This window comes from Urocitellus parryii, chromosome 14, assembly GCF_045843805.1.
Source record: "Urocitellus parryii isolate mUroPar1 chromosome 14, mUroPar1.hap1, whole genome shotgun sequence".
NCBI classification, from domain to species: Eukaryota; Metazoa; Chordata; class Mammalia; order Rodentia; family Sciuridae; genus Urocitellus; species Urocitellus parryii.
The window spans coordinates 56,407,686-56,423,028 of NC_135544.1; the positions used below are offsets into that span (position 1 = coordinate 56,407,686).

A 15,343-nucleotide genomic window follows, 5' to 3' on the forward strand; every position below is an offset into this window, starting at 1 on the left:
TGTAGGTTAAAATAAGGAACTCCAAGTGCAGTGACTTAAGGAAATTAGGGCTGCTGATTCTAGACTAGCCACGGAGGAGACAAGAGAGAGGCCAGGTCTCCAGTTCTCCAGCTGCACCGCACCTGTGGTCAACTGGGTTAATACTTGCTTTTCACTTACTTTGTCCAGGACATGCCTCTAACTTGAGTTATGAGGATGAGAAAAGGTCTGCTAGAATTTCCAGAGGTCAGACTGGACAGGGCAAAGGGCAAAGGAATGCAGTGACTGGTGAGTGTCCCTTCCCTTCCCTTGGGCACACAGGAACCAGTTCCAAAGGCTGGAGGGTCAGAGATATGAGTTGAGGTCTCTGCTTCACCCGCTTCACAGATGGTTGTGTGGAGGCAGGAACTTGCTTTGTGAAGACTGTCAATCCAGTCCAGACAAATCAGTGTGAACAAAGATGGTGATGAGCATGATTTCTACCGCCAGCCTGGGTCGAGGGGCAAGAAACAACTTGCTCCAGCCCATCGTGGGGGCTGTGGCAGTCCTCCAAAGCAGACACTGTGGCCCTACCCTTGGCCTGGCCAGGGGTGCCCCAGCCACACCAGGGCCACACTGTAAGCAAGCTGAAAGCGTCAAGTCTGTAGCCATCTGGAGTGGATGCCAGGGTTATCGGGCAGTGCAAGGAGTGTACCACAGATTCCCCCTCCCCCTCCCTTTCTTCTTGCCCGCTTCACTAAAAGACTGGAACAGAATAAGGGAAGCTCCTGGAGGGGCAAGCTTTGGAGGCCTGACCCTTTTAACTTTTAAAATTCACCCACTCTTAATTTTTATATTCCACCGTTTATTAACATTTGTGAGGAGTTTTCACAGATGGCTTATCGGTGACCCCGTATTATGCTCATTTTAGAGGTGAACCAAGAGAGGCTGAATTCTTACACTGCAAGTTGCAACCAACTTGGACCTGGGAGTTTCTGATTTCAGGTCCTGCATTCCTGTAAACCAGAGTTCAGAGAACCAGGAGCTAAAAAGAAACAAAGAAGGGTGGAGGAAGGAGGGAGGAAGAAAAAGAAGAGGGAGTGAGGGGAGAGTGAATAAGCAAGGGAGAGAGGGACAAGGATGAAGGGAAGGGAAAGAAAAGAAAGCCATTTAAGAGACAAGTGCCATCAGGTTAGTTTACTCGTAGGATTGTAGGATCGCTGCGCGGTGGGACACTGGGCCCAGTGGGTCTCATCCCATCTCATCCCATCTCGCCGCTCTCCGACCCCGCAGGACCCGGCGCTGCAGTCCCTGCGCCTTGACTTTTCTGCGTCTGGTTCCCCTGATCCGCTCTTGGAGATTCCAGCACAACCTCGACTGGGGAACCACGGGCGTGAACAGACTGGAGAGTCTGACGTCCTGGGCCAGCGCCGACGAGGAGAACAGGCATCGGGATGACTTGGCAGGCGCGAGGAGCTCGGGTGCTCTAACTCTGCCCTCCGAGCCCTGGCTTTGCGAGGCTCTGTAAAGGCTGATTGAGAGGCGGCGGGGTTACCGCGACCCTGAGTCCCTCTGCGCCGCCCGCAGCCAGGCGCGCTTGGACACAGTTGCTCAGATGAATAAATGCATTGATGCAAAAGATGAAGGAATGGAGCGAGCGAACCAACGGGGTTCGGGTGTGCACGAGGGAGGGAGCAGCAAAAGCTCAGCTCCTGGACAGCCCGGGCTCAGGAGCACTCTCCAGACTCAATGCAAAACCTTAAACTACCGGAAACTACATTCACAACACGTGGGGATTTTTCCTCGCCGGTTGTTTTCTTTATCTTTGCCATTAGTCTCTGGAGTCCAGCTTGAATGTCTGCGCTCCCTGGGCGCGCGTCTTCCTAACCTGGCGTCGGGGCGCACCCCTGGGCGTGCGCTCCGGGGCTGCTCCGGGAGGGCGGCAGGGACCAGGGCCTGAGTGAGGATGCCGGCGGCTGGAAAGGCAGCGCTGTTCCCTCGAGTTCTCTGACTCTGCAGGATAGCATCCTAGCATGGCAGTAGAGCCAGAGAGAGGTGCTCCGGTTCTCCTGTGGGACACGTAGTCCCGCTTCTCAAAGTACTAACTTGCTTGGCAGGGCGCAGCCCACGACCCTGGCCAGAAGCATTCAGGCCTAAAGTTGTTTTCTTGGAAGAATTTGCAGCCTGGGGGTCCATCGCTGATAAGGCCTAGGCTTCCTGGGATAGGGAAGTCGGCTTACATGGCAGATACCCCTGCAAACAGCCTTCCCGCTTGGAGCCGGCTGACACGCTGCAGGGATTCAGGCTTTAAGATGCTCTCCCTGTTGGGGACAGCCCTTTCCAGGCCAATGCGACACGGTGCCCGGTGCCGCGCCTGGCCCCAAGTCCTTATCTAGGCTGCCCAGGCAGAGGGTGGGGCATGAGAGCCTATGGCGCTGCCACTGGATCCTGGCTCAGGATAGGGGCAGCCCCAGGAATCTTTTTAATTTTATTTTATTAAATGCGTTCCAGGATCAGAATGACCTGGTGCTCTAGAGGTTAAAATTAGGACGGAAAAACGCCCCACCTCCTTGAGCGGTCTTAGATCCGGGACCGTTTCATGTTGCATGCAAGGCGTCTGTGAATTCGGTCACTGTACGCTGGGACTTAAGGACTTCAGTCCAGAGTTGTGTTGACATCACTTCTCATGCAGGGAGTGTGAGCTTTCACTATATTTATCTCAGCGAATCCTCATCACTAGTCCCATGAGGTCAGTCTTATCATGCCCATTTCAATATTAGGAAAGGAGGCCTCGGAGATGCCTCACTGGCTCGGAGTCAGGCATTCAGTAACCCACACACCAAGGCAGGTTCTGACTCCGGACTCCACGACCCTCCCACCATAATGCTGCCTGGTTCCAGGGTCACCTCTGCAGATTCAGCACAGGGGTGGTGCTCCGTAAACATTTGTGGGTTGAATTCCAGGATCTAGTTCAGCCTGCCCTGATTTTTTATGCAGTAAGGTGTGTCTAAGCCATATTTGCTCACTCATTTATTCATTCGCCTATCCAGCAGTTCTTGAATGCCTACTGTGTGCCAGCGCTGGTGTAAGAGTGTGGGAATGGCCCTATCAAATCCAGCAGGGTGACATGAGATTAGTGGCCCTTGCCAGAGAGAGACCGCCATGGGCTCCAATGCGCAACCCTTGTACCCTGGAAGGAAGGGATGTGGGGAACAGGGGAGCTCACGGGTTACACCGAAGGGTAGGGGACGCATCATGCGGGACCAACTCCACTCAATCGGAAAAAATACAAGAACGGGATTCCGCGAAGGAAGAGGCGAGGGGGCTGGAGACTCGCACCCCGAGACCAGGTTGGGGTTTGAGGTGGGGCACAAGAAGAGAAAAAAATCAGATGGCAGAGAACCGGCTACAGATATGCCCGCCCGAGAGCTAGCGGGCATGGGCAGCGTGGGGAGGCTTCCGAGGTCACTGCACAAAGTGCGAGACCCGGTGCACCCACCAGCCCAGCCCAGGCCAGCGTCTGAGGCGGCCCAAGCTCACTGGGGGAGGTGGCTGAAAGCCCGGTCATTTTAGAAAAGCTTAAGAACCGCTCACTGGCTGATCTGGGGGTCGGGGGGCTTCATGGTCAGCGTCTCCCGCGCCTGGACGATCCTAGTGAAAGCGGCTTGGGTTCGGTTTTCCGTTGCGGGCGGAGTTGGTGGAGTTCGGCCCTCTGAGGCCGCGGTCCGTTGGGATTGGGGGCTGGACCAGACCTCTCGGGAGCCCAGCCGCGGTGACCGCCTGCTGCGCCCGCCTGGCCGCTCTGCGGCACCTGCGGCCTGGAGCGGGAGGGGCGAGGATCCCCAGACGGGCCTAGGAGCCGAGGGGCGGGCCGGGGGCGGGCGCGGGAGAGGTCCTCCCTCCTCCACACCCCTCGCGGCAGGTCGGGGCCGGGACTCCGCGGCCGCCGGGGACGCAGGGAGGGGGCTACGCTGCGACCGAGGGAGGGGCCACGCCGCCTTCGAGAGTCATTGGAGGACCCGGCCGACCGAAGCTGATAAATAAGGGGCCGGTCCGAGGCTGCCGGCCAAGTTGGACGCCCCGACCCGATCGAGGGCCAGGTCAGCGCAGGCCCGGCAAGGCGAAGTCCAGCAACCCCCGTGCGGCCATGGCCTCTCTGCTGGGAGCCTACCCGTGGCCCGAGGGGCTCGAGTGTCCCGCCCTGGAAGCTGAGCTGTCTGATGGTCTGTCGCCGCCAGCAGCCCCCCGCCCCCCGGGGGACAAGGGCTCGGAAAGCCGTATCCGGCGGCCCATGAACGCCTTCATGGTGTGGGCCAAGGACGAAAGGAAACGGCTGGCGGTGCAGAACCCGGACCTGCACAACGCCGAGCTCAGCAAGATGCTGGGTGAGTGATCCTGCGGCCCCGCGGCGGGCTAGGCGCACCCGGAGGTCAGCGGGCCAGGCGCGCGGCGGACCTGAGTCTAGCCGGTGCGGGCTCGTGGAGGGTGGGTACCACCCGACGGGTGGGGACTCAGCGCTAGCTGTGAGGGCGAGGTTGGGCATCTGTGCGAGCGTGGGTGCGTGCAGTGCCGGGAATCAAAGCCTGGACATCTTGGCCAGCGAGGTCCAAAGCTAAACCGTGCGACCAGCCCAGGTTTCCGGGGAAGCCCCTCCTCGGGACTGGAGCCTAGAGAGGGGCCCCATTGGGCGGGAGCGACACAGCAGTGGCCAAGCCCGGGCAGTCTGACGACAGGGACCCGCGCACATAGACAGAGAGAGCCAGAACGGAAACATCGAGGCTGGGTGGAACTGGCCTTTGATGGGAAGACTGAAGCGGGAAGATCCATCATTCCCTGCACTATACGACTGGGACAATCAGAGGGAGATCGTCACAGATAAAGCTAAAACGAATATATATAAAGGAAGGCCTTGCGGGACGAATCTTTGAGTTAACTTAATTATTAAACAGCAGGGAAAATAGTCTACCTAAATAGACTTGATTCATTACTCTTTCTGGCTTAGGAGTGTAGGCAACTTGATGCAGATGGTTAGGGCGGCTAGTAAGGGTCTGTTCTGGAGCCCTACATTTTCTTGCTGCGATGCTGCCACGGCAGAGGCTGGGGCCTGGGACGGGCCAAGCCTGAGGCAGAGAGTGGGGATATCAGGACGTGAGGGTATCAAGAGGGAGTGAGCATTTCAGAACAAACCCGAGTTGGCGCTGGGGTTCATGTTCTCTCCTATGCCTAAAGCTGAACACTTTCCAACTCTGCCTTACTCAGACCTCTTTGCCCTTTGACTTGGTTTTTATTCATTTTAACCAATGAAAGTGTTTCAAAGTACATTGTGCTCACAGTGTGCGCCAGGCCCTGTGAGAAGGGACATGAGTGGTCACCCGACCCCACCCACCGGGAATGCAGCCCTTCCTTTTTCCGTATGAGCACAGGGCTCCTTCCTTTGGCAGAACCATGGATGAAGACTGACTCCCCGATTTATGCTGGCTCAAGCTGCAGGCCAGCAAAACTCAGCACTCCGCAAGTTAGAGACCCAGAGAAGCAGCTGGGGGAATGCTGGGTTCCAGGAGCCCCTCGCCCACCCGCTGGTCTTGTGGTATAGATGTGCCCACATTGTGTTGGTGGGCTGGTGCCTTCCTGTGCACTTTCCTCTGTACAAGATAGCAAAATGTATATTTTGTACTGTTAGCATAAATAAAAAATATGCTATTATATACAATAATTTTTTTCTTCCACCTAAAAGTTTATATTTTCTTCAGATTTTAAAATATTTTTAAATAAAAAAATATTTAAATAAAAAAATTTTTTTTTCCTCCTGTGGGTCCTATTGACCAAGCACAACAGGAGCCTCTAGTTGTACCCAGGTTTCTGTTGCAGGTGCAGGCAGAGATGGAAGGAGAAGAAAGGCTAGGGAGACCTGCCCTACAAATTGAGACAGCCTGCTCCCTGGAAGGGTCAAGCAAAGGGACTCAGGAGGTGAAGTCCTCCTGTGAGCTGATCTCTGTCTAGATTGGCACCTAGACTCCAAGAGGTTACAGTTCATTTTGCAGGAAAGACACTAATTCCTTCCTGTTTAGCGTCACAGCCTGTGTAACTGGGTGAGGGAAACCCACACAGTGTTGCTTTCTAAAATAGGGACTTTGTGCACCTGTTAACCAGGGGCAGCAGGATGAGCTATTTCCACACTATGGTCTTTCTCAGCCCTTCCTTTTCTGACCTGAATGTGAGTTTCAACTATTTCCAATATAGGCCTTCCAAACTTCAAAATATCACCTGGTTACACTAGTATTTTCAGTGTATTATGAATGAGAAAGTGCATCAAGACAATTAGATACTTGGTAGCATTTAAAAACAAATCTGTATTTTGTTAATATCACAACATCCAAGTACATTTAGATACTAGAGTCATATTTTATATTCAGATCATACAGTGTACATTGTGTCTGGACCAATGGGCCTCTTGCAAGAGCTTTGTGGTCTTAGCTGCAGGCTGGAAACCAATGTGTAGATCTGAATCTTGAATTCATAACACTCTTCAAGTCACTTTTTAAAGTGATAGCTAATTATGGCAATTAACAATTCCCTGTAACAGTTATAAACTTTCACCCAAGGGGGAGAACCCCTTTAATAATTGCCCTCCTTGAACCCTTAGCCCCCAGCCTAAAATCTTTGAGGGCCTGGCCCATAGAGCCAGCCAGTCTGGGCACTGGTGATTACCATGCACATGACTCTGCAGTTGACCCTGTGCTGACTGTGCCTGGTGAAAGATGAGGTCCCTTTCCTTACAGGGCTTAGCCAGAGGCCTTGACCTCTCAGCTAATGGGTCTCAAACTTTAGAATACATTAGAGTCGTGGGGGAACATGTTAAAGTTGTAGAATTCTGACCTAACCCTTAGAGGAATGGATCCAAGGGGTCTAGAAGAGACCCTCAGAAAAGGTTGGAGCAGAGGGGTGTACAACGTACATTGAGAAATGGAGAAGAGACACAAAGTGACTTGCAAAACAACAGACAAGGAACAACAAATGGAACAAGTTCAGGCAGCATTTTAGCATAAGTGGGTTATGTGAGGGGGATGTTTCTTAAAGAGAGAGCTCTGTGTTGGGCAGTGCAGAGTGCTTGGGTACCACAGTTTTAAGTTGGGTACACATAGTATTTTTACTGTAGTGAGAGCCCTAGGGGAGTTAGGGGTGGCTGGGAGGCTGTCTTCTGTGTTCTGGGGTTGCCTACAGATGCTAGCATTCTGGCCATGCTCAGGTCTTCATACAGCAGAGTCCTGTTGGACCTTCAGAGGTAAAGAAGTGCCATGTGTTCACCTAAGTGAGACCTTGGACTTTATCTGCATCTGTGAAACTATTGACTGAGCCTGGGTTCCCTCACATATCGGCTGTGACATTTATGTCATAAGAGACCCGGAATTTTCATCAAAATGCAAAAAATATTAGAATCGACTCTTAAGGAGGAAAAATACCCCCCAATAAATGTCATAGTGGTTGTTAGATCGTTTTTTCCCCCTGTCGCGGACATCTGATCCCAGTTTCTAGTTGTCAGGTCATCTGTTTGGTCTTGGAGGAGAGGCATGGTCTTTGTGCGCGTTCGTTCGCGTGACGTGGCTGTGCAGGGTTCAGGCAGGAGGGCTTCGTTGGGCTTCTCTAAGCGGGATCTGGGCTAGGAAGAGGCTGTGAGGCCGAGAGAAGGCGGTGTCGTGAGGGAGGAGGGCGTGAGTGAGCGGGGTGCGTGTGCGGGGCGAGAAGGCGCGGGCGCAGCAGGTGCACCCGCAGGCCAGTAGCGCAGTCGCTGAGCGTGGCCCTCTCTGGCTTGTGCGAGCAGGAAAGTCGTGGAAGGCCCTGACGCTGTCGCAGAAGAGGCCCTACGTGGACGAGGCGGAGCGGCTGCGGCTGCAGCACATGCAGGACTACCCCAACTACAAGTACCGGCCCCGCAGGAAGAAGCAGGCCAAGCGCCTCTGCAAGCGCGTGGACCCCGGCTTCCTCCTGAGCTCGCTCTCGCGAGACCAGAACGCGCTGCCGGAGAAGAGCGGCGGCCGCGGGGCGCTGGGGGAGAAGGAGGGCAGGGGTGAGTACTCCCCGGGCGCTGCCCTGCCCGGCCTCCGGGGCTGCTACCACGAGGGCCCAGCTGGTGGCGGCGCCGCTGGCAGCGTGGACACGTATCCGTATGGGCTGCCCACGCCCCCGGAGATGTCTCCCCTGGACGTGCTGGAGCCGGAGCAGACCTTCTTCTCCTCCCCCTGCCAGGAGGAGCACGCCCACCCCCACCACCTGCCCCACCTGCCGGGGCCCCCTTACTCCCCGGAGTTGGCTCCCAGCCCCCTCCACTGCAGCCACCCCCTGGGATCTCTGACCCTTGGCCAGACCCCGGGGGTCTCTATGATGTCCACTGTATCTGGCTGCCCGCCATCTCCTGCCTATTACTCTCCTGCCACCTACCACCCTCTCCACTCCAACCTCCAGGCCCACCTGGGCCAGCTCTCCCCACCTCCCGAGCCCCCTGGCTTCGATGCTCTGGATCAACTGAGCCAGGTGGAACTTCTAGGGGACATGGATCGCAATGAGTTCGACCAGTATTTGAACACTCCTGGTCACCCAGACTCTGCTGCTGGGCCTGGCGCCCTCAGTGGCCATGGCCCACTCTCCCAGGTGACCCCATCGGGCCCCACAGAGACCAGCCTCATCTCCGTCCTGGCTGATGCGACTGCCACTTACTACAACAGCTACAGTGTGTCCTAGAGTCAGAGGCAAGGAGTCTGGGCCAGCCCTGGCCACCCTGTCCTTCCTGTGCGCTGAGTGGAGCAGAGACTACGCAGTGCCGCTGGCTTTCCTCCTGGACCTTCGGCTGCCAGGAGGCAGGCTCTGCTGGTCCAGTGCCTCTTCTGTTCCTTCAAATGAGCGTCCTTGGCTACATCCCAGGAGCATGGCCTCCAGTTGCCAAGACTGTCTCCCAGTAGGATTTTCCCTGCCCTCTCTTCCTGTCCCCACCTTTACAACCAGTGATGGGAATTCAGGCGGCATCAGACCCTCTTCTGTTTTGACACAGCCTGATCTCTGGATGCTCCAAATGAGGGTGAGAAGAGCCCTGGGTCTGGACCCTGGCCCTAAGGTCCTGTCTTGGATCTGCTGCAAAGTGAAACCCAAGCCTGCCCCGCTTCTCTTCCCTCTGCTCTGCCCCCTGCAGAGTGAAGGATGGACACAGTAGCTGAGTCCCTCTGAGTCAGGGCTTTCTCCAGGCTTACAAGAGGAAAGCAGGGAGCTTCTCATTGATGAGCCCATTAACGCGCAGCCTGGGGAGCGCTTCGTGCGCCCAGCCTAAGGACACAGGCCTTCTGCTTTCTGTGCTCCCTTCCTCCCTCGCCCTAGAATTCCCAAAGGGTCTTCCAATTTGACAGACACTCATCCTGACTTGGGAAATTAACCAGGATGGTTAACTGCATCACTGGAAATGAGACTGAATTCAAACTTTTTAAAAAATATATGTTTTAGATAAATTCTTCTTTTTTATTACACACACTTCAAGATCGGGTACAGTCTGAGAGGCTCACCCATGCATGCTCCTAGACACACACGTGCAGCCTCAATCCAACATTCTCAGCAATGGCAACTTCCGCCCACTGTTGGCTCTGAGTGACCCAGAGAGCCAGGGACCTAAAAGAGTGTTGCAACAATGCAGTGCATCTGATGTGTTGATTTCTTGAGCAGGATTTCAGCACACTTTCCCCTCTGGACATGACTTCCCACTCTCTCGGCTCCCTCTTTCTCTTTCCTGGCTTTTCCTTCTCTCTTCCTGTTTCTTCCTGCACCCTGAATTGGTTCCTAACTCAAAGAGCCCTGACTTAAAAGCCCAGGTGTGATTCCTCTGGCCACGAGGGACTGGTTTGCCTCACTCGCCAGTCAGGACCTCCTCAGCTGATTTCTGGAGCAGCTTCCTTGATGCACCTTCCTGAGGTTCACGTCCCAAACCAGAAACTCACTGTGACTGAAAGTGTTTCTGAGCCCTGGCCACCCCAATATCCCCACCCTCCCCAAACCTCCTTTGAAGGAACAAACCCAACAGTCAGCTGACAGACACGTGCTCTCTTCTGACAGCAGCATATTGCCTGTGTGAAGTGTGTTTTCTATATTCTTCTATTATTTCACCTTATATTTTGTATTGTTGACCTATGTTTCTCCTGAGACGTCTTCTTGTAAAATCACTTATAAAACAAGGTTAATCTTTACATTGTTACTGTATATGCCATTTGGTAATAAATAGTAAATCATTGGTGATATGATTGACTGGAGTCCAGTCGAGAATGTGTATTGATAATCTTGTAAAATAGCACCACAGACATGAAGCTCAACTGTTCCACTTTTTATAAGAACCATGCATGCTTGCAACAGTTGGAATATTGATTTGTTGAAAATATTTAATTTAAATAAACGTTTTTGTACCGTGACCCTTCTGTCATTTGAAATACAGGTTTGCAAAAAGATCAAGGTTTTGAGTGAGGCCTGGGTCTCAAAATGTTTTCTGCATCACCGTTTTATTTTTAAAATTGGTATCTTGTCAGAGTGGTTTATTTTATTTTATAAATCATACCAGAGGGAGAAATCCTAATTCACACACTGGTAACGGTGGCTCTATCAGTGACATTGACAGCAAATATCGATTCACAGCCCACAGGAAGGAGAGTTTTCTCCTTGTGAGGACTTTCCGCACTTTTTGGGCCACCTGAAGATAGAAAGTGAGTTTTCTCCAATTATGTGCTTACTTGAGACTCCCACACTATTTTCTTCTTTATGAAATAATCTTGAAGAACACCTCACTTGTCCTGGCCTCTGTGTTTGTGGGTGCTGCATAGCAACTCGCCCTGGGCTCTTGGAGACTCATGGCACGCTGTGGAGAGGCCGGGAGCTCGTTAGGTACATGGTGTGGCACTTGGTGAGGTTAGGGCTACACTTGCAGCCAAAAAGTACCTGGGAACACGGATGATTACTCAGCCCGTGCAGGTCACCTCTGCCTGGCCTCTCTCCATGGCAAAGCAGTTGAGACTTGTTTGAGTCAAGGGTAGCCTTGTGCTTTCCCAGGCCCCCTGGGCCAAGGAGTGGGTCTTGGGAGGGCCCAATGGGCCCCTGTTCATCCTTCGGTTTTGATCATAAGCTATAGTCATTACTTTAATAGCACTTTATAGGTGTACAGAGCTTTACAGAAAGTTTTATAGGCCATTTCTCATCCACAGCCCCAGGTGGGGCTTGTCATCCACCCACCCCGTGGCACAGCCAGGGACACCGAGGCCCAGAGTGGGAGCTGGTGTGAGGCTCCCTGTGCTCCCCAGGTTTTCAGCATCTGTCGCATATGTTAGTTGGCAGCATTTTAACCAAAAAGCCTTCAAGCTGAAGGCTTGGTGCCTTTATTTGAGCACTTCACCAGGGCGTGGGATGATATGCTATCCAGTCTCTACCTATCTCAGCCCAGAGGAAGAACCAAGAGGAAATTGGGGGCTAAGATGAAACTGAAGGCCCATCACTGCAGCTGGCTGACTGTGGCAGTCTTTGGGTTGATTGGCTGCCTGGAGTGCTGGCTTGGCACTGCCAAATGACACATTGCATTCCAGGACACACTGTTGGGTGGGCGTCATCCCTGCCTCTTGAGAGGACAGGAAGTGGGCAGAAAGCGGGTTCTCGGCTGTCAGTGAAACAGCTGTGCCCAGAAGCCAGGGTCTCTGAGACTTTCAGCTGCCCCTGCTGCATACCCCAGGAGGGTGTGCCTCTGGTGACCAGAGCACTGTTTTGCTTTGGCTGATGAGATCTGATGGCAATGCACAGTGATGCTATTTTTCTAAAATGCAGATGGCGCCGTGTCACTCCTTACCTTAAGACCCTCGGCCGTTGCAGGTTCCCCACAGCACACGGTGCAGAGGTGGACTCTCCTCAAGGTGAAGAGGCTCCCCTCTGGGGACTCACCTGTGCAACTTGTTTTTATAAACTTTGCAAAAAGAAAGATACTTTTTTTTGTTGTTGTTTTTTCTTTTAAATCCTATACAGGCTTCAGGATGGTAATACCTGGTTTGGTCCCCATATGACTGGCTCCCATGGCTGACCCTCTTCTTTCCAGAAGTTTGGCATAGATCCCCCTAGTGCATCTCACCACAAGGAAGCCTGCTGGCTCTGGAGATGCGCCTCTTTTCCTTACTTTAGCATCTGCTCCAATGCTGCTTCCTGACCCGGTGACCCTTATTCCCATTCTGTCTGGTGACACCCTGCCTACTGCCCAAGTGGGCCTCAGACATCTCTCACCCTGCCTGGCGGTGGCCTGGCCACTCTCTTCCCTGAGCTCCCACAGGACTTGGGTGCTCCTTGGTGACTGCAGTGATTGTCCAGTGTTGGGATCGTCCAGCGTGTGCACCCTCCCAGCCAAGGAGCCCCAACAGCTGCTCCACAAGTCAATGAAGGAACCAATGAATGAGCCCCTGAGAGTCCCATGGGTGTTCTGGTTCCGCTTGCTGGTGAAGACCTGAACCTTTCTGGGCCCCCAGTTCACCTCCCATCTCTCTGGAGACCAAGACCCCAGGGCCTTTGTCTGCGTCCTTCACAGGCTCTGGGCAGGGTCTGGGGTGGCTGAAGCTGTGCTCCTGGTTTCATCCCAGTGAAGAAGGGAGGGATGGAAGGAAGGAAGGAAGGAAGGAAGGAAGGAAGGAAGGAAGGAAGGAAGGGAGGGAGGGAGAGAGGAAGGAAGGGAGGGAGGGAGGGAAGGAGACATATCTATCAACCATCCTTCCATCCATCTGTCCAACCATCTTCTTTCCTTCCTTTTCTTTCCCTCCTCCCTCCTTTTCTCTCTTTTTCTTTCTGGATCTGTCCATCCATCCATCCACTCATGTACCCCACATCCATCCATCCATCCATTCATCCATCCATCCATCCATCCCCCATCTCTGTATCTATGTATCTGTATTTTAATTCTCAATATAGACATAGTCATTGGAGAAAGTTTAGGAAAAATAACATAAAACAAAGAATAAGTAATCTATTGTCCACAACTTAAGAGATATTATTGGTAATTTTGGACACACTGCTGTTCTTTTTTTTTTTTTTTTCTTTTTTCTTTTTGGTACTGGGGATTGAACTCAGGGGCACTCAAACACTGAGCCATATTTTATTTAGAGACAGGGTCTCACTGAGTTGCTTAGGTCCTTGCTTTTGCTGGGGCTGGCTTTGAACTCGCCATCCTCCTCCCTCAGCCTCCTGAGCCGCTTAGATTATAGGCATATGGCACCGTGCCCATCCTGACTTGACTTTTTGTTTGTTTTTGATGCTAGGGATCAGAACCAGGCGGTGTGCATGCTCAGCACATGCTCTACCACTGAGCTGCACCCCTAGTCTGTTGATCTAATTTTTTGGACTATCTATACATTTGCATGAGTCTTTTATGATAGATATTTTTATTCATTAATAATAAATTAACATTTTATTTATGACATTAAATTTTATTTTTCTGCAAAATTATTTTCTTTCTACTTGAAAAAACAATGTGAATTTTTTTTTGAAAAAGAAAAATTACCCACTCATTTTTGTAATGCTGGGCTCGTGTCCCACATCCACACGCTCACAATCACAGCGCTGCAGCTGGAGTGTGGACATTGATGCCACACTTGATCCACTCCATGTCCTAGGATGAAAGCTTACCATGGCAATGTCTCTATTTATATTTTCCCTTTGTGGTGACCACAGGGTACTTTGGTGAATTGATGTAGCTTATTCAACTTGACCACTCTCTGGCCATTGGGTACCTGAATGTTTTTTTTTTTTTTTTTCTTGCAATTATAAGTCACCGTGCAGTGGCCTTTTCCTGGTTTGTGTCCCTGGCTGGGTTCCAGATGGGGCAACCCTGGGCCCAAGCACATCAGCATGTTGACAGCCTTTTCCCAGTGCACTCAGCTTTCCCAGGGGGTCTCAACTGGTGGCCAAGGCACAAAAGGACCACCCGTCCCCAGGGCGAACTACCTCGCTCTTGCTGGGAAGGACTCGAGTTGCTGAAGGCCATTTGCTTCTGACTAAGCTGGACCGGGGCTGAAAGCCTCCCCTTCTCAGTGCCCTTTTCTGCTCCAGGACTCACTGCTCTGTGTGCCTTTCCCTGGGCCATCAGGGTGACCTTTTCCCAAATCCCACCGAGGAGGATGCACCTGCCTTGGTGCCTGGCCTGTGAGGGCCACTTGCAGCAGGACACCTGTGAAAGTGACTCTGACCTGGAGTCCTGGTACCAACTCCCCGTGTGGGAGGGATCACCCTGTCGATCAGCAGGACAGCCACTGCAGGCCCCGAGGAGCTCTCTGTCTGTCTTGGGGACAGCATCTGGAAGGGACAACATCAGGGGACAGGCCTTACCTATCACTGGAGTTTGGTGGGGGCTTGGATAGATCCCTGCCTCTGATTTCTCCCCTGAGGAGGTAGTTGGTGATTCATGGGTCTTTCAAAAACTGCAAAGCTTCATGCACACTTGCTGGAGGGCTCTTGTCTATTGTGGATTTCTTCAGGCCACTTCAAGTTCTGCTAGGCCTGGGGCTGCACTAGAGCAGAGACCCTGGAGGCATTGTTCAGTGGCTCAGGATGGGGCTGACTGCAGGGGAAAGGACTTGGTGGAGGGTCTGTGCTACTCTCCCTCTTCAGCACTGAGCTGGGATTGGAAGAGACCATTGGGGTCGCTTTCTAGGCCATTCTCCTCCTCTATGAAGGACAGCCTCTTCATTCTTGGCAGATGGGTTTTTGTTCAATTTCTGAATTCCCCAGGAGGGATCTTTCTGTCTGCAAGCTGCTCTCACAATTTCCATCATCAGAAACTCCTTTCTTCTGCCTCATCTAAATCTTTCCCTTTTCAGTCTACTTAGAACCAAGTGCCCCGTCCTAGCTGGTGGTCCCCTCCTCCCCCTTTGGGGACCATGTTGGGGGCTGGAAGGGGTCTCCTCCAGACTCAGGACGCTGTGTGGATACGGGGAGCAGGAGGGAGGGAAAGGATTCACGGGGGACAAGGCAGGGCTTCCCCAGGGTGGGCTCTTCCATTCCAGAGTGGCATTGGTCCACAATACTGGGTCAGATTTAAGCTTTCCTCAGCCCTGCTAACTGTCCTTCCCTAGGTCAACTCGTCTCCACCCGTCCCCAGGGCACTGCGGCAACGGGGCTGAGACAAATGGAGGACCTTAACACCTGGAAAGATTGCTCCTAGAAGGAGCTGCTTCCTGAGCATGAGTGGTCTTGGCAGCCTCCAGGCCTCGGGGAGCCTGGCCACTGGGTCCTCGAGGTGCCCATGAAGAGACTGTGATAAGACTGGGACATCCAAGGCTCAAGGCTGTGCCGAGGGCAAGTGGCCAAGGCGTCTGAGGGTTCCCGACGGCGTCTCTTCACCCTG

The 15,343-nt window shown here is 53.0% G+C and overlaps 1 protein-coding gene across 1 annotated transcript; it reads left to right on the plus strand.

Annotated features, from left to right (window-relative positions):
- Positions 1-4,018: 4,018 nt before the first annotated feature.
- On the plus strand, positions 4,019-10,336 carry Sox7 (SRY-box transcription factor 7). The gene is made up of 2 exons (XM_026398875.2): positions 4,019-4,343; positions 7,778-10,336. The coding sequence occupies exons 1-2, from the start codon at positions 4,106-4,108 to the stop codon at positions 8,692-8,694; spliced, it is 1,155 nt and encodes a 384-aa protein (XP_026254660.2). The 5' UTR covers positions 4,019-4,105; the 3' UTR covers positions 8,695-10,336.
- Positions 10,337-15,343: the final 5,007 nt, after the last annotated feature.

Excerpts from the sequence above, each read along its gene's own strand:
- Sox7 (XM_026398875.2), top strand. The coding sequence starts at position 4,106 with ATGGCCTCTCTGCTGGGAGCCTACCCGTGGCCCGAGGGGCTCGAGTGT. Across the intron at positions 4,344-7,777 it reads CGAGCTCAGCAAGATGCTGG|GAAAGTCGTGGAAGGCCCTG; the intron begins GTGAGTGATCCT and ends TTGTGCGAGCAG.